The 21,265-nt window shown below is 42.8% G+C and overlaps 1 protein-coding gene across 1 annotated transcript in view; it reads left to right on the plus strand.

The window, feature by feature from the left end:
- Positions 1–21,265, plus strand: part of LOC139367480 (TANK-binding kinase 1-binding protein 1-like) — a 69,447-nt gene that overhangs the window by 45,586 nt on the left and 2,596 nt on the right. The window contains exons 6-8 of the mRNA XM_071105705.1: positions 9,126–9,328; positions 9,516–9,577; positions 18,173–18,288. Coding sequence (XP_070961806.1) covers positions 9,126–9,328; positions 9,516–9,577; positions 18,173–18,288 — 381 coding nt within the window. The remainder of the gene's footprint in view (positions 1–9,125; positions 9,329–9,515; positions 9,578–18,172; positions 18,289–21,265) is intronic.

The raw sequence follows: 21,265 nt of genomic DNA on the forward strand, positions 1-21,265 counted from the left end.
AAGGTTAAATACCTTCCTCTAAGGACCACTCGCACCCATCTTCTTCTTTGGGATAATGGCATTCGCAACAATTATATGTGCATTCCGCCACCTAATGTGCGGGTGTATAATAAAGATCCCCCAAAATGAAACAATCTGGGGGAAAGAATCAAATACAATCAAATATATATATAGGCTCAGCAAAAAAATAAATGTCCCTTTTTCAGGACCCTGTCTTTCAAAGATGATTTGTAAAAATCCAAATAACTTCACAGATCTTCATTGTAAAGTGTTTAAAACTTCTTATGGCTGGGGGCAGTATTGAGTAGCTTGGATGAATAAGGTGCCCAGAGGTACCCAGAGTAAACTGCCTGCTACTCAGTCCCAGTTGCTAATATATGCGTATTAGTATATTTGGATAGAAAACACTCTGAAGTTTCTAAAACTGTTTGAATGATGTCTGTGAGTATAACAGAACTCATATGGCATGCAAAAACCTGAGAAAAAAATCCACCAGGAAGTGGGAAATCTGAGGTTATTTATTTTTCAACTCATTCTTTATTGAAGATACAGTGGGATATTGGTCATGTTGCACTTCCTAAGGCTTCCACTAGATGTCAACAGTCTTTAGAACCTTGTTTGATGCTTCTACTGTGAAGTGGGGCCGAATGAGAGGGAATGAGTCAGAGGTCTGCCAGAATGCCTTGAACTCGTGACGCTCGTTCACGTGACAGCGAGCTCTGTTCCATCGCAATTCTACAGGCAAAGGAATTCTCCGGTTGGAACATTATTGAAGATTTATGTTAAAAACATCCTAAAGATTGATTCTATACATCGTTTGACATGTTTCTACGGACTGTAACAGAACTTTTTGACATTTCGTCTGCTCCTAGTGAACGCGCTTTGTGAGTTTGGATCTGTTTACAAAACGCGCTAACAAAAGTAGCTATTTGGACATAAATTATGGACATTATCGAACAAAACAAACATTTATTGTGGAACTGGGATTCCTGGGAGTGCATTCTGATGAAGATCATCAAAGGTAAGTGAATATTTATAATGTTATTTCTGACTTCTGTTGACTGCACAATATGGCGGATATCTTTTTGGTCTCTGAGCGCCGTACTCAGATTATTGCATGGTTTGCTTATTCCGTAAAGCTTTTTTGAAATCTGACACAGCGGTTGCATTAAGGAGAAGTGTATCTAAAGTTCCATGTATAACACTTGTATTTTCATCAACATTTATTAGTAGTATTTCTTTGAATTGATGTGGCTCTCTGCAAAATCACCGGATGTTTTTGGAACTACTGAACATAACGCGCCACTGTATACTGAGATTTTTTGATATAAATATTAACTTTATCGAACAAAAAATACATGTATTGTGTAACATGAAGTCCTATGAGTGTCATCTGATGAAGATCATCAAAGGCTAGTGATTAATTCTATCTCTATTTCTGATTTTTGTGACTCCTCTCTTTGGCTTGAAAAATGGCTGTGTTTTTCTGTGACTTGGCTCTGACCTAACATAATCGTTTGTGGTGCTTTCGCTGTAAAGCCTATTTGAAATCGGACACTGTGGTGGGATTAACAAGAAGTGTATCATTAAAATGATGTGAAATACTTCTATGTTTGAGGAATTTTAATTATGGGATTTCTGTTGTTTTTAATTTGGCGCCCTGCACTCTCACTGGCTGTTGTCATATCGATACCGTTAACGGGATCTCAGCCCTAAGAAGATTAAACACTGTTTCCCATGCGTGTTCAATGAACCATGAACAATTAATGAGCATGCACCTGTGGAACGGTCGTTAAGACACTAACAGCTTACAGACGGTAGGCAATTAAGGTGACAGTTATGAAAACCAAGACAGGCCTTTCTACTGACTCTAAAAAACATCTGCGTGAATGTGCCTTAGGCATGCTGCAAGGAGGCATAAGGACTGCAGATGTGGCCAGGGCAATAAATTGAAATGTACTATGAGACACCTAAGACAGCGCTACAGGGAGACAGGACGGATAGCTGATCGTCCTTGCAGTGGCAGACCACATGTAACAACACCTGCACAGTATCGGTACATCCAAACTTCACACCTGCGGAACAGGTACAGGATGGCAATAACAACTGCCCAAGTTACACCAGGAACGCACAATCCCTCCATCAGTGATCAGACTGTCCGCAATAGGCTGAGAGAGGCTGGACTGAGGACTTGTAGGCCTGTTGTAAGGCAGGTCCTCACCAGAGATCACCGGCAACAATGTTGCCTATAGGCACAAACCCATAGGCAACGCTGTTCGCTGGACCAGACAGGACTGACAAAAAGTTATCTTCACTGACGAGTCGCGGTTTTGTCTCAACAGGGGTGATGGTCGGATTCACGTTTATCGTCGAAGGAATGAGCGTTACACCAAAGGCCTGTACTCTGGAGCGGGATTGATTTGGAGGTGGTGGGTCCGTCATGGTCTGGGGCGGTGTGTCACGGACTGAGCTTGTTGTCATTGCAGGCAATCTCAACGCTGTGCGTTACAGGGAAGATATCCTCCTCCCTTATGTGGTACCCTTCCTGCAGGCTGACATGACCCTCCAGAATGACAATGCCACAAGCCATACTGCTCGTTCTGTGCGTGATTTCCTGGAAGACAGGAATGTCAGTGTTCTGCCATGGCCAGCAAAGAGCCCTGATCTCAATCCCATTGAGCACATCGGAGGGTGAGGTCTAGGGACATTCCCCTCAGAAATGTCCAGGAACTTGCAGGTGCATTGGTGGAAGAGGGGGGTAACATCTCACAGCAAGAACTGGCAAATCTGAGGCAGTCCATGAGGAGGAGATGCACTGCAGTACTTAATGCAGCTGGTGGCCACACCAGATACTGACTGTTACTTTTGATTTTGACCCCCCCTTTGTTCAGGCACACATTATTCAATTTCTGTTAGTCACATGTCTGTGGAACTTGTTCAGTTTATGTCTCAGTTGTTGAATCTTATGTTCATACAAATATTTACACATGTTCGCTGAAAATAAACGCAGTTGACAGTGAGAGGACATTTCTTTTATTGCTGAGTTTATATACAGTGCCAGTCACAAGTTTGGACACAACTACTCATTCAGGGTTTTTCCTTATTTGTAGTATTTTCTACATTGTAGAATAATAGTGAAGACATCACAACTATTAAATAACACATATGGAATCATGTAGTAACCAAAAAAGTGTTAAACAAATCTAAATATATTTGATATTTTATATTCTTCAAAGTAGCCACCCTTTGCACACTCTACCCTTTGCACACTCTTGGCATTCCCTCAACCGGCTTCACGAGGAATGCTTTTCCAACTGTCTTGAATGAGTTCCCACATTGCCCTATCCCATCTGGAGGAATATCTATGTAAGGAATATCTATTTAATAATGCTGTTCATTGACTACAGCTCAGCATTCAACACCATAGTACCCTCCAAGCTCATTATTAAGCTTGAGATCCTGGGTCTCAAACCCGCCCTGTGCAATTGGGTCCTGACTTTCTGACTGGCCGCCCCCAGGTGGTGAAGGTAGGAAACAACATCTCCACTTCGCTGATCCTCAACACTGAGGCCCCACAAGGGTGCTGCTCAGCCCCCTCCTGTACTCCCTGTTCAGCCATGACTGCGTGGCCATCAACTCAATCATCAAGTTTTCAGACACCACAACAGTAGTGGGCTTGATTACCAACAACTACGAGACAGCCTACAGGAGGAGGTGAGGGCACTCAGAGTTTGGTGTCAGGAAAACAACCTCTCACTCAACGTCAACAAAACAAAGGAGATGATTGTGGACTAGGAAAGCACGGTGGCTAGGAAAAACTCCCTAGAAAGGCCAAAACCTAGGAAGAAACCTAGAGAGGAACCAGGCTATGAGAGGTGTCCAGTCCTCTTCTGATTGTGCCGGGTGGAGATTATAACAGAACATGGCCAAGATGTTCAAATGTTCATAAATTACCAGCATGGTCAAATAATAATAATCACAGGCAGAACAGTTGAAACTGGAGCAGCAGCACGGCCAGGTGGACTGGGGACAGCAAGGAGTCATCATGCCAGGTAGTCCTGAGGCATGGTCCTAAGGCTCAGGTCCTCCGAGAGAAAGAGAGAAAGAGAGAATTAGAGAGAGCATACTTAACTTCACACAGGACACCGGATAAGATGGGAGAAGTACTCCAGATATAACAAACTGACCCTAGCCCCCCGACACATAAACTACTGCAGCATAAATACTGGAGGCTGAGACAGGAGGGGTCAGGAGACACTGTGGCCCCATCCGATGATACCCCCGGACAGGGCTAAACAGGAAGGATATAACCCCACCCACTTTGCCAAAGCACAGCCCCCACACCACTAGAGGATATCTTCAACCACCAACTTACCATCCTGAGACAAGGCCGAGTATAGCCCACAAAGATCTCCGCCACGGCACAACCCATATCACTCTCCTTCTTGGTCAAATAGCCCTTACACAGCCTGGAGGTGTGTTTTGGGTCATTGTCTTGTTGAAAAACAAATTATAGTCCCACTAAGCACAAACCAGATGAGATGTCATATCGCTGCAGAATGCTGTGGTAGCCGTGCTGGTTAAGTGTGTCTTGAATTCTAAATTAATCACTGACAGTGCCACCAGCAAAGCACCTCCACACCATCACACCACCTTATCCATGCTTCACAGTAGGAACCACAAATGCGGAGATAATCCGTTCACCTACTCTGCGTCTCACAAAGACATGGCGGTTGGAACCTAAAAATCTCAAATTTGAACTCATCAGACCAAAGGACATATTTCCACCGGTCTAATGTCCATTGCTCGTGTTTCTTGACCCAAGCAAGTCTCTTCTTATTGGTGTCCTTTAGTGGTGGTTTCTTTGCAGCAATTTGACCATGAAGGCCAGATTCACACAGTCTCCTCTGAACAGTTGATGTTGAGACGTGTCTGTTACTTGAACTCTGTGAAGCATTTATTTGGGCTGCAATCTGAGGTGCAGTTAACTCTAATGAACTTAACCTGTGCAGCAGAGGTACCTCTGGGTCTTCCATTCCTGTGGCGGTCCTCATTAGAGCCAGTTTCAGCATAGCTCTTGATGGTTTTTGAGACTGCACTTGGATAAACTTTAAAAGTTCTAGAAATTTCCCAAATTGACTAACCATGTCTTAAAGTAATGATTGGACTGTCGTTTGTCTTTGCTTATTTGAGCTGTTCATGCCATAATATGGACTTGGTCTTTTACCAAATAGGGCTATCTTCTGTTTACCACCCCTACCTTGTCACAACACAACTGATTGGCTCAAATGCATTAAGAAGGAAAGAAATTCCACAAATGAACTTTTAACAAGGCACACATGTTCATTGAAATGCATTCCAGGTGACTACCTCATGAAGCTGGTTGAGAGAATTCCTAGAGTGTACAAAGCTGTCATCAAGGCAAATGGTGGCTACTTTGAAGAATATTAAAAAATACATGTATAAACACTTTTTTGGTTACTACATGATTTCATATGTGTTATTTCATCGTTTTGATGTCTATACTTTTTTATTCTACAATGTGGAAAATAGTAAAAAATAAAGAAAACCCCTTAAATGAGTAGTTTTGTCCGAACTTTTGACTGGTACTGTGTCTATATAATTTATCAATAGCAACAATTTTTTTAAACTAAGTCAGCCTGCTTTTCTAACAACATTTTAATCAGGTCTCTACTCAGGCTCAGAAGGATCCTGTGAGGGCGGGACATTTTCTGGCGACAGTAGTCCAAGCAGTGCTTCTGCTGTGAAGCGTCGGCGGCCCAAACACATGTTGGCTTGCAGATACTGTTTAATGATGTCCAGCTTCTTGTACTTCTTGTACAGTACAGTTAATAACAGTGGTTATAAATGCTACAAAATCCACCTTCATTACAATAAGTGTATCCAGATCACTTGTTTGGCGTACAACATTTGCAACTGGTTGCGGTCCGTCCACTGCCATATCTTCTTCAGCGCTGTGGTCTCTTTCCCCTTCAACTCTCTTCACCACCTGTAGGGGATTTGCTGTACAGCCCTGATCCTTGACACCTCAACCTCTTTCACCCCCTCAGGGCACTCTGGGAATTCAGAAATATGATCCCCACCACATTTGCAACATTTTACATTCACAGACTCCTCAATAACATTTTCTTTCCGTCTGCAAACACTTGACACGTGGGCAAGCTTTTTACACTTCACGAACGCTCTCACGTGGTATCTTATATATCCCATCTTTACATAGGTTGGTAGATACTCTTCATCAAACATCAATAATACAGATCAACTTTGCCCTCTTTTCCCCATTCTTCATACAGGTCAAGTGGCGTGCATCTATGGCAACTGTCGGATGCATGGTGCTCTTGACAGAAGTGTTCTTTCTTGCCTTGCATTGGTATAGTGTGAGTGTTGTCTTGTTATTCTTCAGCACTGTTGTGGAGTTAAACGTCTGTGCAGGTGCCTTATTTTGTGCAGAGGGAGAGAGCTCCCGTCTCACTTTGTTCATTGTGCCGACTAAGCTTGTTTTACTTCCAAGCAACTTGTTCGCCATTGACAGTGAAGTGAAGAAATTGTCCATGGTGACATTTTTCCCTTTGCCAACGTAAGGTCCCTCAAGCCTCATCACCACATTCTCCGACACCTGCTGTCTGATGTGGATCTTTTCCAAAACCGCGTCCGTTCCTCTCTCCTATCTCACCGTTTCATTTGGTGGTGGCGCCGGCTCCTGCTCAGTGCGCACCGTTCAGGCTTTTTACCACTCAGGGCTTGGAGGTTAAGGTTCGGGCTAAGGCTCAGAACCAGAAGAATAATCATCGGAGATGTCGTGATTCATTTCTTCCTCGCCATCTGAGTCGTTTTCATTCAGATCTCATAGCAGCGCTAACGGAGCATGTGCATCCATTCGTCTTGGTCTTCTTGCCACTGTAAATTACACACACTCTCACTGTGTACTCCAAGTAGACCAGAGTAGACTGATTGGGTGGACTAATATAGGGTACATAACATTTTGAGATTATAATTAGAATATACCAATAAAATAGAATGGCCCGCCCTGTTCCTCATTCGCAATAGGTAATTACATAATTAGGCATTGTTCACTTCCCCTTGCTCATTAACTCACCCATTCACCCCCTTTCCACCCATCATAGTTTACTTGATGTGCCACTGCACCTTCCAATGTCTGTAGAATGAGCAGAGCGGGCCCTACTGTTTGTAGAATGAGCAGAGCGGGCCCTACGGTCTGTAGAATGAGCAGAGCGGGCCCTACTGTCTGTAGAATGAGCAGAGCGGGCCCTACTGTCTGTAGAATGAGCAGAGCGGGCCCTACTGTCGGGAGAATGAGCAGAGCGGGCCCTACTGTCTGTAGAATGAGCAGAGCGGGCCCTACTGTCTGTAGAATGAGCAGAGCGGGCCCGACTGTCTGTAGAATGAGCAGAGCGGGCCCTACTGTCGGGAGAATGAGCGGAGCAGGCCCTACTGTCTGTAGAATGAGCAGAGCGGGCCCTACTATCTGTAGAATGAGCAGAGCGGGCCCTACTGCCGGGAGAATGAGCAGAGCGGGCCCTACTGTCGGGAGAATGAGCGGAGCGGGCCCTACTGTCGGGAGAATGAGTGGAGCAGGCCCTACTGTCGGGAGAATGAACGGAGCAGGCCCTACTGTCTGGAGAATGAGCAGAGCAGGCCCTACTGTCGGGAGAATGAGCGGAGCAGGCCCTACTGTCGGGAGAATGAGTGGAGCAGACCCTACTGTCGGGAGAATGACTTCAAAAAGGCTTCCCAAATGAACATCCTTATCCAAAGAAACGCACTCCAACAAGCAACGATTCATCAGACTCGTTATCCACAACCATTTTTCCCTTTTTGTTCCATTCTTGGACTTCACTGTTGTCCACTCATCCTTCTCACTAACTGTACTCAATGCGCTCTCAGCCTCAAACAACACTTCTGCTACCGCCATCTCAACCTCTCTCCACTGTCTGCTGGCTAGCTACCTCCCACTCTCACGAGACTCATGACAACCGAAATTGATTTGGGGAAACAGAACTACTATTGGCCAACTCTCTCCCATCTTGCACTGCTGCTTCCTATATGCTAATTACACAGTACCACCCACTCCAGCTGATGGAAGCATGCTGGGTAGCAGGTCACTACTGAAGAGAACAGCTGCTATGGAGTCACAAGGCCTGAACTGTGTCCCCCTAGTAAAAAGGATGTAAAATGCGGATGAAATGTGTCATTAATACCTCTCTTATTGCTGAGTCATGCCGAGGTGTATTTATGTGAAGGGTTGTCCTTCAGATGGAAAGCGTTCATGATATGCTTTAGTACCATTACATGTTGAAATGTATTATTCTGTACACTACTGTTCACTACTGAACCACAGGCTGACCTGTACCCCATTAAAATGAAAGGGAAAGCCACTTAGTCTAGTACAGGGTTCCCTAACTGGCGAACCGCGGGCTGAATTTGACCCTGAATCTAGTTGATGATCCCAGCCCTAGTAGTTCAGCTGTGACTTGTACACAAACACAAATGTGTGCGTTTGATGTAATTGCGGAAGTTGCGTGCAAGAGATTGTGGGCAATATACTGTGTTAGAGAGGATTTGTGTGTTTTCTATCAGTGTGAGTTGTGTGTATGTGTTTTTTTCCAGTGTCAGTGTGTCAATGCCTGTGTGTTGTGTGAGGTGGCTGGTGAGATGAGATAGACGACGACTCTATCACAATAGCTATTGGCTGAGTGACGGCGTCTGTATGAGCTGGGCTCCGAGGCTGTGCCCAATCACGCTCCTCCACCCAGGTGGAAAATGAAAATACGTGGAGCTGGCTTATCTGGCTGGTGGAACAGGTGTAACAATGTGGGCCAGGTGTAACAATGTGGGCCAGGTGTAACAATGTGGGCCAGGTGAAACAATGTAGGCCAGGTGGAACAATGTGGGCCAGGTGGAACAATGTGGGCCAGGTGGAACAATGAAGTTACGTGGAGCTGGCTTATTTGGCTGGAAGTCCACATCACTATCCCTTATCCCTTCCCTGGAAAGTATAAGGATGAATGGTATAAACCCTGGGATAATTAAGTCCCTCTAGATTGATCATGTGTGTGTGTCGGCGTTGCCTTCCCCCTCCGCAGTGCTGGACTGTCCTGCGCTGACCCTACAGAACTCTCGTAGTCTAGACACTCTGTCCGACCTGAAGCTGCAGCGTCTGGAGGCGGAGCTAGAGGGGGCGCGGCACCAGGCCCAAGGGGCGTGTCAGAGGGAACAGGAAGTGAAGGCCGAGTGTGAGAGACTGCAGGAAGAGCTGAAACAGATCCAGAACAACCACATAGAGAGGGTCAGTGAACAAACAACACACACACACACCTAACACACACACACCTAACACACTGGTAAGTCTTACAAACTGGTACATTCTCCCTCTATTTTCTAAAGCATAGTCAGTTCTGTCTAACTCTTGTTCTCACTTGGCTCTTACTTCGAGCACCTGCATGCTAATCTGTTTTCCCGCTCTACTTCGGCAGGAAATGACTTCGTCGTGTGAGCAGTGTGATGTGGAGTGGATCAAGAAGGTGGGAGATGAGCAGTAAGTGAAGACAACAACCATTTACTGTGTGACACCTCCATAAGACCTGCAACCTTTTAGACTGCGAGAGGGAGAGAGAGAGACACAGAGAGAGATGAGAGGGAGAGAATAGTAGTAAACAGTAACGTTTCACTAGGAGCTGTACCTGACCCATATCTGAAGGTCTAGACTCTAGTTTAGAGGGTGTAACGGTTTGGTCTGACTAAGGTAGCCTTTAAGGAACTCATTAAAACCTAAATGAGCCCTTTTCCAGGCCCGTCTTAAAGTTGAACTCTGCCTAGAATAATGGCCTATCCATCACATATACATTCTTTGATGTATTAATAGTACAGCATAGCCGCGGGAAGTACACTGAACAAAAATATAAACGCAACATGTAAAGTGTTGGTTCCATGTTTCGTGAGCTGATATAAAAGATCCCAGAAATGTTCCATATGCACAAAAAGCTTATTTCTCTCAAATATTGTGCACAAATTTGCTTACATCCCTGTTAGTGAACATTCCTCCTTTGCCAAGATAATCCATCCACATGACAGATGTGACATATCAAGAAGCTGATTAACAGCATTTTTTTTATTTTTTATTTTTACCTTTATTTAACCAGGCAAGTCAGTTAAGAACAAATTCTTATTTTCAATGACGGCCTGGGAACAGTGGGTTAACTGCCTGTTCAGGGGCAGAACGACAGATTTGTACCTTGTCAGCTCGGGGGTTTGAACTCGCAACCTTCCGGTTACTAGTCCAACGCTCTAACCACTAGGCTACGCTGCCGCCCCTGATTAACAGCATGATCATTAAGGAGGTGCACCTTGTGTTGGGGACAATAAAAGGCCACTCTAAAATGTGCAGTTTTGTCACACAACGCAAGGGAGAGTGCAATTGGCATGCTGACTGCAGGAATGTCCACCAGAGTTGTTGCCAGAGAATTGAACGTTCATTTCTCTACTATAAGCCGCCTCCAATGTACAGTACCAGTCAAAAGTTTGGACCCACCTACTCATTCCAGGGTTTTCCTTTATTGTTTCTCTACATTGTAGAATACATTGTAGTCCGTGCATGATAATGTCGCATGGATCTGTACACAATTCTTGGAAGCTGAAAATGTCCCAGTTCGTCAATGGCCTGCATACTCATCAAACATATCACCCATTGAGCACGTTTGGGATGCTCTGGATCGACCTGTACGACAGGTAGTTCCAGTTCCCGCTAATATCCAGCAACGTCGCACAGCCATTGAAGAGGAGTGGGACAACATTCCACAGGCCACAATCAACAGACTGATCAACTCTATGCGAAGGAGATGTGTCGCGCTGCATGAGGCAAATGGTGGTCACACCAGATACTGACTGGTTTTCTGATCCACGCCACTACCTGTGACCAACAGATGCATATCTGTATTCCCAGTCATGTGAAATCCATAGATTAAGGCCTAATTTATTTATTTCAATTGACTGATTTCCTCATATGAACTGTAACTCAGTAATTTTTCGGAAAATAACTTATATATATATATTCCGATTTTTCTGCAGCATCCTCGGCACCCCTCCTTCCCGCAGTTATGCCCATAAGCCTTATACTGGATAATTATGTGAACCTCAGTCTCTTTCAATGTGGGGGACAGACTTGTGATGAGGAGCCTAGTTGTGTGTTGTGTGGTAATATATAATACAACAATAGAGGGCAGTGTGGGAACAAGAGCTTCCTGAAATACAGCAGTTGTCATTTGTTGTTTCTCAGAGGAACCAAAACTCACGCTGTGGACCCCTGTTGAATACCCCTGTCCTAGACACAGTCACGCCACACACAGCTCGCCCACAAGCTAGTGCAAAACCACACTCACGACAAGTTTGAGGGGAGTGAAATGCAAACCCTGTTTCGATAAGAAAGTGGAAGTAAAGTGCATGGTAGAATGGCTAAGGTTGAGTGTGCTAGAGGCCTGGGAGGGGAAGCCTACTACTTTTCCAGTCACATCTTGCTTTCCTATCCTTACTCACCAACCTACCTGCTAGCTGTTATTTTCTTTCTGAATGGCAGCTTACTTCTTGTAAGTGCTCTCATTTATTGTAAATGGCTCAGATTCACGTGGAACTGGTCATGTGTGTTACATGTTCTGGAGAGCAACAGTTTGGCCCTCACAGACAGTTATTTGGCTTCAAATGGTCAGGAAAAATGGAGAGATTATTGAATGCGTTCATTTGATTGTGTAGACTGTTATGGAATGAACTTGACTTGGTTGACATAATTGCTGACAATTGTAATTGCTTTGTTCAGTTCCATAGTATGGAGATCACATTTTCAATGTAAAACAAATTCAGAAAGACAACGAGCCAACTGTAAGGAACAACAAATAATATACAGTAGATCGTGTGTTATTAAAGCCACTGGACAAAAACTGGTTGAATCAACATTATTTCCACATCATTTCATCCACAAAAATTCTATCGATGATCTTAAATCAACTCGAAAAACTGATTGGTTTTGCAAAAAAGTCATCAACATAAGGGCATTTCGTCTTTTTTCCCCCCACTTTTAACCTAAATCCAATGACATGGTGATTTGTTTTGTTGATTTCACGTTGAATTCACGTTAGTTGACAACTCAACCGAAAGTAGACATTGAACTGAAGCCTGTGCCCAGTGGGTAGCTTTTGACACTGTGTAGGCTGTGGACACGAGAGTCGAAAGCCAGCACTCATTTAGTGCTTATCTTCATCAGAGGGCTATGGAGCCTCATTACCTCTGCAACTTTATGTACCAGCATTTGTCATCCATTGCCTTTTCTTATTAAATATCATTGACCAAATGAAACTTTTACTGAGAAATGATATGGTGTATGTATGTGATGAGTTGTATTTAGGATCTGCGTTTCTTACAGTTGAGTGAGAGCAGACAGGCCGTACTCAATAGCAGAGCAAAATAGATGTTAGAGCACACAGGCCAAGAAGCTGTGCAGTAGTTACAGAAACAGCAAGCCTACAGTCCGTGCTCTCTAATGTGTTTTCAGAGGTCAGATCCAGCTCATATGGCCCACACCACGCACTTAATCTCCCACACACAACCAACATATAGATTGGCTGTCATGAATTTCTTCCTCGCTAAATAACAGTCATCTTTCCTCCTACACAGGCACACTCAAACACACACACACACACACACACACACACACACACTCAAACACACACACACACACACACACACACACACACACACACACTCAAACACACACACGCACACACACACACACACAGATGTGTGTGTTTCTGTTCCATCTATTTGAAATATACTTTTGATTTACTGCTGAGTATTTTGTATTTTGTATTACACTGTGCTGAACTACACTCCAATGTATTTTGTAACAAGAGACTTTCGAGGGTTGCATTTTGTACTTTCAAAATACTAAATACTTTTCAATACCATTTTTTTTTTAAAATAGCGATTCACCATTTTGTGGCCCTCGTTCACCCTGCATTGGTATCAGAAGTCTGATGGCACTATGGTGTGATAAGAGTGTCTACTAACGGAACTAAATATAAATGTACATTTAAAAATGAACAATGGCATATCATGCTGAATATGAATCTAATGAGCTCTACCCCGAAACAAGTCCAATAATAAACCCAGTGTGCTTTGCAGTTCATTTTGGTATGTTAATTTAACACATATACAGTACATTTCCATTTTGGTCATTTAGCAGACACTCTTATCCAGAGTGACGTACAGTCGGTGCATTCTAAGTCAGATAAACAACAACATATCACAGTCATAGCAAATACAATGTGTCTATATCTGTTACTGAGAATGTTGTTGCTGTTTGGGCTGGCTTCTTGCAAATGTATTTCTGTATTTTAAAATACATTCTACATGTGTTTGGGCTGGCTTCTTGCAAATGTATTTCTGTATTTTAAAATACATTATACGTGTGTTTGGGCTGGCTTCTTGCAAATGTATTTCTGTATTTTAAAATACATTATACATGTATTTTAATTAAATACATTTCGAAATACAAGCATTTTGTAGTTTATTTTGATTTATTGAGCTTGGTATTGGTATTTTGTAATTGTATTTTGTAATTATTGCCAATCCCTGCACACAACACAGACTCAAACACTTCCAAAAAGCTTTTCCAAAACGAAGGGGGATGCAGCACATTGAAGTCTTGGCAGTGTTTATGAACCAACAGAGGTGTTCACACATAAGATATTGCACAAGGTGCTGTGAGTGAGATGTGTTGCTTTCCAAGCCATCTTTTCAAAGATTGTCAAAAGGCACAGGCGACGTAGAGACTTGTGTGAGCCGAAGTGTGAAAAGGAAGAGTTGCATATGTCAAAACAGTCAATAAATACAGTTCTGTGTGAATAAATGTCGAGAGACGGGAAACTGTCACTCAGACATTCCCCTTGGACTGTAAAAGAAGGTAAGGGGATTTCAACTCAAAGTGAATACAGCTACTTCCATATACATGAAAGAGTTGGATAGAGGCAGTTGGGAAGAAGAGGACTGTTTTTTTCCCCAATGTCATCAGTGTTTCCACAGTTCCTGTAAGTTATGGATGATCTATTGTATTTTCAGATTGTTGTGAAGGTGTTGGTGGAGAGTTATAATGAAGGGGCTTTCATAGCCCACTCTGTCTGGGTCATGCATAAATGTAGGGGTAGGCCTGTCTGATCAACTGATTCTATTGACTAACTGGTGGAACTTATGAATGCAATGTCTCTGTGGCCAAAATGACAGAATTTTGTGGAATGCTACCTTTTCATAAATCTTTAAATAGAAATGAAATGAATTGATTCTTAGGTTAACATTGAGATGTTCCATAGCTGTGATTCATTTGTGGTGGCAGCATCATTCTCCTGAAAAATAAACGGTGAAGACCGATTTATTTATGTAGGAGAACTATCGAGGGAAATGGAAAAGATTCACAATAATGACAAGTGAGGACTGTAATTTCCATTATCTGATGGTTTAGTGTTTGGTGATGTTAACTGGTTAAAAAACCTCCGTGTGATATGTTTTCTATTGGTACTGCATGTGCTTCCCTCACCCTTCTACGCACAGTGGGTTGTGAGAGTACTCATAATTTGAGACTTCTCATGACCAAATAGAATTATTACAATTGCTCAATTTCTGGTCGTGCAGGTGAAGTATATGGGAAGTCTGTGTTTGTCTGACACCATATTTCTCTTATCTTCCACCATCACTATGTAGAGGAAGTGGAGTCAGATTCAAGTAAAACACAAAGGTTTTATTGAAATGAGTTTGAGAGATAAGCTTTATCAGATCTGTTTGGGTACACATTGGCACCTATCTTCCTCCCTCCTCTCCATTTTAAAACGTTGTTTGTGGCGATAAACCTGGTAGAAATTATAATACAGTACGTGTATCATACAGTATAGTTTGTGATCTTTGTCGTTTGGCTAAATACAATGATTGTTTCTCTACGGGACAAAGATCAAAGATATAGGTGTAGTGCATTAGTGGAGACTAACAATGTTCTCAGAGAAGGCCTGCCGGTTTTGACTAGCAAAAGTTACTTTTCGTAAAAGGTTAGGAGAACTTGTGCAGCAGGTTAGGAAAATTAACGTAGCAGGTTAAGATAATTAGGTTATGGTTAGGAAAAAGGTTAGCTAAAATGCTAAAATTGTCCCTGACGCGACTCGAACATACACTATATACACAAAAGTATGTGGACACCCTTTCAAATGAGTGGATTCGGCTATTTCAGCTACACCAGTTGCTGACAGGTGTATAAATTCGAGCACACAGCTATGTAATCTCCATAGACAAACATTGGCAGTAGAATGGCCTTACTGAAGAGCTCAGCAACTTTCAACGTGGCACCGTCATAGGATGCCACCTTTCCAACAAGTCAGTTCGTCAAATTTCTGCCCTGTTAGAGCTGCCCCAGTCAACTGTATGTGTTGTTATTGTGAAGTGAAAACGTCTATGAGAAACAACGGCTGCGAAGTGGTAGGCCACACAAGCTCACAGAATGGGACCTCCGAGTGCTGAAGTGCGTAGCACGGAATAATTGTCTGTCCTTTGTTGCTACACTCACTACCGAGTTCCAAACTGCCTCTGGAAGCAATGTCAGGACAACAACTGTTCATCAAGAGCTTCATGAAATGGGTTTCCATGGTCGAGCAGCCGCACACAAGCCTACGATCACCATGCACAATGCCAAGCGTCGGGTAGAGTGGTACAACATTCTAGATGATTCTGTGCTTCCAACTTTGTGGCCCTTTCCTGTTTCAGCATGACAATGCCCCGTGCACAAAACAAGGTCCATACAGGAATATTTTGTCAAGATTGGTGTGCAAGAACTTGACTTACCTGCACAGAGCCCTGACCTCAACCCCACTGAACACAATTGGGATGAATTGGAACGCTGACTGCGAGCCATGCCTATCGCCCAACATCAGTACCCGACCTTACTAATGCTCTTGTGGCTGAATGGAAGCAAGTCCCTGCAGCAAAGTTCCAACTAGATGTTGGCATTCCATTTCATCCCCAAGGTGTTCGATGGGGCTGAGGTCAGGGCTTTGTACATGCCAGTCAAGTTCTTCCACACCGATCTCAACAAACCATTTGGACCAAACCATTTGGACCATTTGTATGGACCTCGCCTTGTGCACCGGGGCATTGTCATGCTGAAACAGGAAAGGCCCTTCCCCAAACTTTTGACACAAAGTTGGAAGCACAGAATCGTCTAGCATGTCATTGTGTACTGGAACTAAGGGGCCTAGCCCGAACCATGAAAAACAGCCCCAGACCATTATTCCTCCTCCACCCAAACTTTACAGTTGGCACTATGCATTGGAGCAGGTTGCGTTCCCCTGGCATCCGCCAAACCCAGATTTGTCCGTCGGACTGCCAGATGGTGAACCATGATTCCACACTCCGGTGAACACGTTTCCACTGCTCCAGAGTCCAATGGCAGCGAGCTTTACACCACTCCAGCCAACGCTTGGCATTGCACATGATGATTTTAGGCTTGTATATGCGGCTGTTCGGCCATGGAAACCCATTTCATGAAGCTCCCTAAAGCTGTTATTGTGCTGAAGTTGCTTCCAGAGGCAGTTTGGAACTCTGTAGTGAGTGTTGCAACCGAGGAAAGACGATTTGTACATGCTACGCACTTCAGCACAAGGCAGTCCAGTTCTGTGAGCTTGTGTGGCATACCACTTCATGGCTGAACTGTTGTTGCTCCTAGATTTTCCACTTAACAGTGTTGACAGGGGCAGCTCAAGCAGAGAAGAAACTTGACCAACTGACTTGTTGAAAAAGTGGCAACCATGTTGAAAGTCACTGAGCTCTTCAGTAAGGCCATTCTACTGCCCATGTTTGTCTATGGAGATTGCATGACTGTGTAGGTGCAACAGGTGTAGCTGAAATAGCCGAATCCACTAACATCTAGTCCAAAGCCTTCCCAGAAGAGTGAAGGCTGTTATACCAGCAAAGGGGGACCACCTCCATATTAATGCCAATGATTTTGGAATGAGATGTTCAACAAGCAGGTGTCCACGTATCTAGCTACAACCAGGACTGACCTGAGAAAAGACTGCGTTTCCACTCATGCGATTCTGCTGAAGAGATAAAAGATGCACTCTCTATTTTTTCAATGCTGTCTGATTTAACACACCGCTTCATTTTATCGTCTGTAAAATCAAATCATATCAAAACATTGCTGAGGTAGGTAAAATAAAAGGTAAAATAAATCCCACAGCAAATACCAATAGGCTGCGTTTACAAAAAATATCAATTCTGATCTTTTTTCACTAATTGGACTTCTGACCAATCACATCAGCTCCAGAAAAATATCTGATGTGAAAAGATCTGATATGATTGGTCAAAAGACCAATTAGTGGAAAAAAGATCAGAATGTATCTTTTTTGTAAACGCAGCCATTGTGTCAGACTTTTTTTTTCTTTTTTAAAACTTCACATTTTCCATAACTAGCACCTCACGCAATAGGATGTGTGTCCCTTTTCTGTCATATTGTCTACCACCATCGTCAATGTTCAAGTAACTCACAAGAGTCTTATGTGAAATAGTTTTTTGAGCTCAGATAAGCTATGTTTTATCAGATCATAGGCTGGATAGCGCATACACACTGCTGCCATCTACCACAACCACCGCCTTTTCGCTCTTTTTATGTTTTCAAATACCACCCGTGTTGCCTTGTAACAGAGTTGTTTGAAATAGCTGCCTCGTTACCATGGAAAAGGCCTGGGTGTCATGTTGAGACAGCTGGCTGTCTGCTTTACGTCTGACTACTTCACAATGGTGTGATTCATGTGTGATTAATATGATTGGTATTCAAAGAAATACTCTATATTATGCAATGATATCAACAATGTAATTGGTATGCAGTCAATCTGGAGATGAGAAAGGAATGCATCTAGGAACTGCTTAGATCGGCGTATGATAGATGTCAAGTGTAAATAACCATGGACATTTTGAAAACTAGAATGCATTTAGTCAGGTAACCTCAGTGTGCACACACATTTGAAAGATATATTAGTAGAATGATTTCAAAGGGGGATTTTGATTGTTTGGTTGGTTGATTGGTTGATCAACTCGGTTCTTCCCCCTGCAGGGTGAATTTGGCACTAGCCTACACAGAGCTAACTGAGGAGTTGGGACGTCTGCAGAAACTGAGCTCCAAACAGAAAGAGATCCTGAAGAAGACCTCCCAGGAGCATCATAGCCCAGGTTAGTAACATCGCTAGAGAGTGATATATGGCCCACATTTAACAGGCTAGCCCAGGTAAGCAACATACCTTCAGAAGTTTACATCTTAATTCAAGGTATTTTTAAAAATCGTTTAAAAAACGTCTTAAAAAACATATTTAAAAATATCCTTTAAACCTGACCATGACGTCACAAAAAAACTCTACAATAACGTTGTTGCAACCAGTTTTGTCCGCTGGGAACATTTACAGCTTTCAAACTGCAGCGCCTTTTGTCTTCCTCTGTCATATCAACAGCCACAAACCCCAACCCAAAAAGGTGTTTCAATGCATGCTTTTTTCTTCTTTTTTTTTTGCAGACACTGGGAAGGGTAATGAACAAGCTACATCTTGAAAGCAGCATTGTCATACTTGCTTCATTGGCCCATTTGCGTAGATATTCTTTATTTGTTGCTGTCACAGTACCCAACCTGACACACAACACACACATCACAGGATGGGAGAAGCACAGGGACTGCTGCAGAGCAACACCCCTTGAGCAATTTACAGATAAAGAGCTTTGCTCAAGGGCACAACGGAGGTAGGGAGGATATGGGACATACAGTATACTACGGCTTACAGCTCACTCCCTCAGCTCGGGAATTTTAACCGGAAAAGAGAGGAATGAACTAGACTATCAAGGAACTGGAATGTACACTACACGACCAGAAGTATGTCGACACCTGCTCATCGAACATCACATTCTAAAACCATGGGCATTCATATGTAGTTGGTCCCCCCTTTGCTGCTATAACAGCCTCTACTCTTCTGGGAAGGCTTTCCACTAGATGTTGGAACATTGCTGCGGGGACTTGCTTCCATTCAGTCACAAGAGCATTAGTGAGGTTGGGCACTGATGTTTGGTGATTAGGCTTGCAGTCAACGTTTCATTTCATCCCAAAGGTGTTCGATAGGGCTGAGGTCAGGGCTTTGTACATGCCAGTCAAGTTCTTCCACACCGATCTCGACAAACCATTTCTGTATGGACCTTGCTTTGTGCACGGGGACATTGTCATGCTGAAACAGGAAAGGCCCTTCCCCAAACTGTTGACACAAAGTTCGAAGCACAGAATCATCTAGAATGTCATTGTATACTGGAAGGGGCGTAGCCCGAACTATGAAAAACAGCCCCAGACCATTATTCCTCCTCCACCCAAACTTTACAGTTGGTACTACGCATTGGAGCAGGTTGCGTTCCCCTGGCATTCCACTTCACAATAGCAGTGTTGGCTGGGGAAGCTCAAGCAGGGAAGAAATTTGACGAACTGGCTTGTTGAAAAAGTGGCATCCTATGACGGTGTCATGTTGAAAGTCACTGAGCTCTTCAATAAGGCCATTCTACTGCCAATGTTTGTATATGGAGTTTGCATGGCTGTGTGCTCAATTTTACACACCTGTCAGCAACAGGTGTAGCTGAAATAGCCTAATCCACTCATTTTAAGGGGTGTCCACATACTTTTGTACAGAAAGATGGAAAAAGTCAAGGGGTCTGAATACTTTCTGAATGCACTGTATAGTGTAAAGTAAGTAGGCCTACAGCAGTTTTTTTACTCTCCTGGGGTTGCAGAGCTACATATACAGTACAGATGTAGGATCTTAATTTGAGCTAGTTTGCTCCAGCAGGAAAGTAGTCCTGCAGGAACAGGAAATGTGAATTATTACATGAATTATAATTAATTAAAACATTTTGTAGTGGTTGAAACATGTTTTGTTAGGGCAAATTAAGTCTGGCATTTTGAAGTAGAAATTACAAACTCTAGAAGCCTTTTTAAACCTTGAATACACTACAAGTTTGCATTTCCTGCTGTGCAGGACAATTACATTCTCTCCTCAAGTCTCTGTTTTCTCAAGTCTCTGTTTTCTCTCTATTTCAAGACTCTGTGGAGAGTTCAAGAACACCATTTACCCTTTTTTCACTCAACCGCAGAACCAAAAATGTTTCCCCTTTGAGATGCTTCTGATTCATCGATGCACCCATCTTTTTTTTGTTGCTAAATTGCTGATAGCTGTCACAAGATTACAGGAAGCATCTCATACTGTACTTTAAAATGTGTCAACATTCAATTAGATCTGTGTCTCTTAGGTGAGGGGAAAATAATGTATTCATAAATGTATTTTTTTGTTGCCTATCTTGTCGAGTGCGCTGCTTGTGGAGAATTGATTTATGCTTTGTGATCAGACAAACATATTTGCATTGCAAATCCAGAGCAACACAGAGTGTCTGACGCACTGTAGAAAGAAGTAGAGAAATGTTATTCAGGAAAATAGCATAATGTGATATGGTAGATATGAAAGATTATACACTTTTTCTTCATTATCAAAAATATATTTGATTCTGTGTTAATGCTAGAGATGTTACCAGACAAAAACTCCTCCTGGTCCTAGCTACTTCTCATACAGATCACTCTGTTGACACAGGGAATTTTCCTGCACAACAGAAAATACTCATTGTAGTGTATTTTAGGTTTAAAAAGGCTTCTAAAGTTTGTAATTTCCACTTAAAAATGTCCATTATTTATAATCCACATTTCCTGCTGTGTGAAATGGAAATGTGTTTTTTTGGATTAGGGTTAGGGTTAAGTGACTTGCTCAATTAGGGTTAAGTGCTTTGCTCAAGGGCAGATTGACAGATTTGAACTAGCAACCTTGCGTTTACTGGCCCAACGCTATAACCGCTAGGCTACCTGCCAACCACCTGTATGTACAGTGAATTCGGAAAGTATTCAGACCCCTTCCCTTTTTCCACATTTTGTTACATTACAGCCTTATTTTAAAATGTGTTAAATATAATTTTTTTCTCAATCTACACACAACATCCCATAATGACAAAGCAAAAACAGTTTTTATTTTATTTAAAAAAATACAAAATAGAAAACAGAAATACCTTATTTACATACCTTATTTACATAACTATACAAACTCTTTGCTATGAGACTCAAAATTGAGCTCAGGTGCATCCT

Source organism: Oncorhynchus clarkii, chromosome 16 (assembly GCF_045791955.1).
Source record: "Oncorhynchus clarkii lewisi isolate Uvic-CL-2024 chromosome 16, UVic_Ocla_1.0, whole genome shotgun sequence".
Taxonomy (NCBI): domain Eukaryota; kingdom Metazoa; phylum Chordata; class Actinopteri; order Salmoniformes; family Salmonidae; genus Oncorhynchus; species Oncorhynchus clarkii.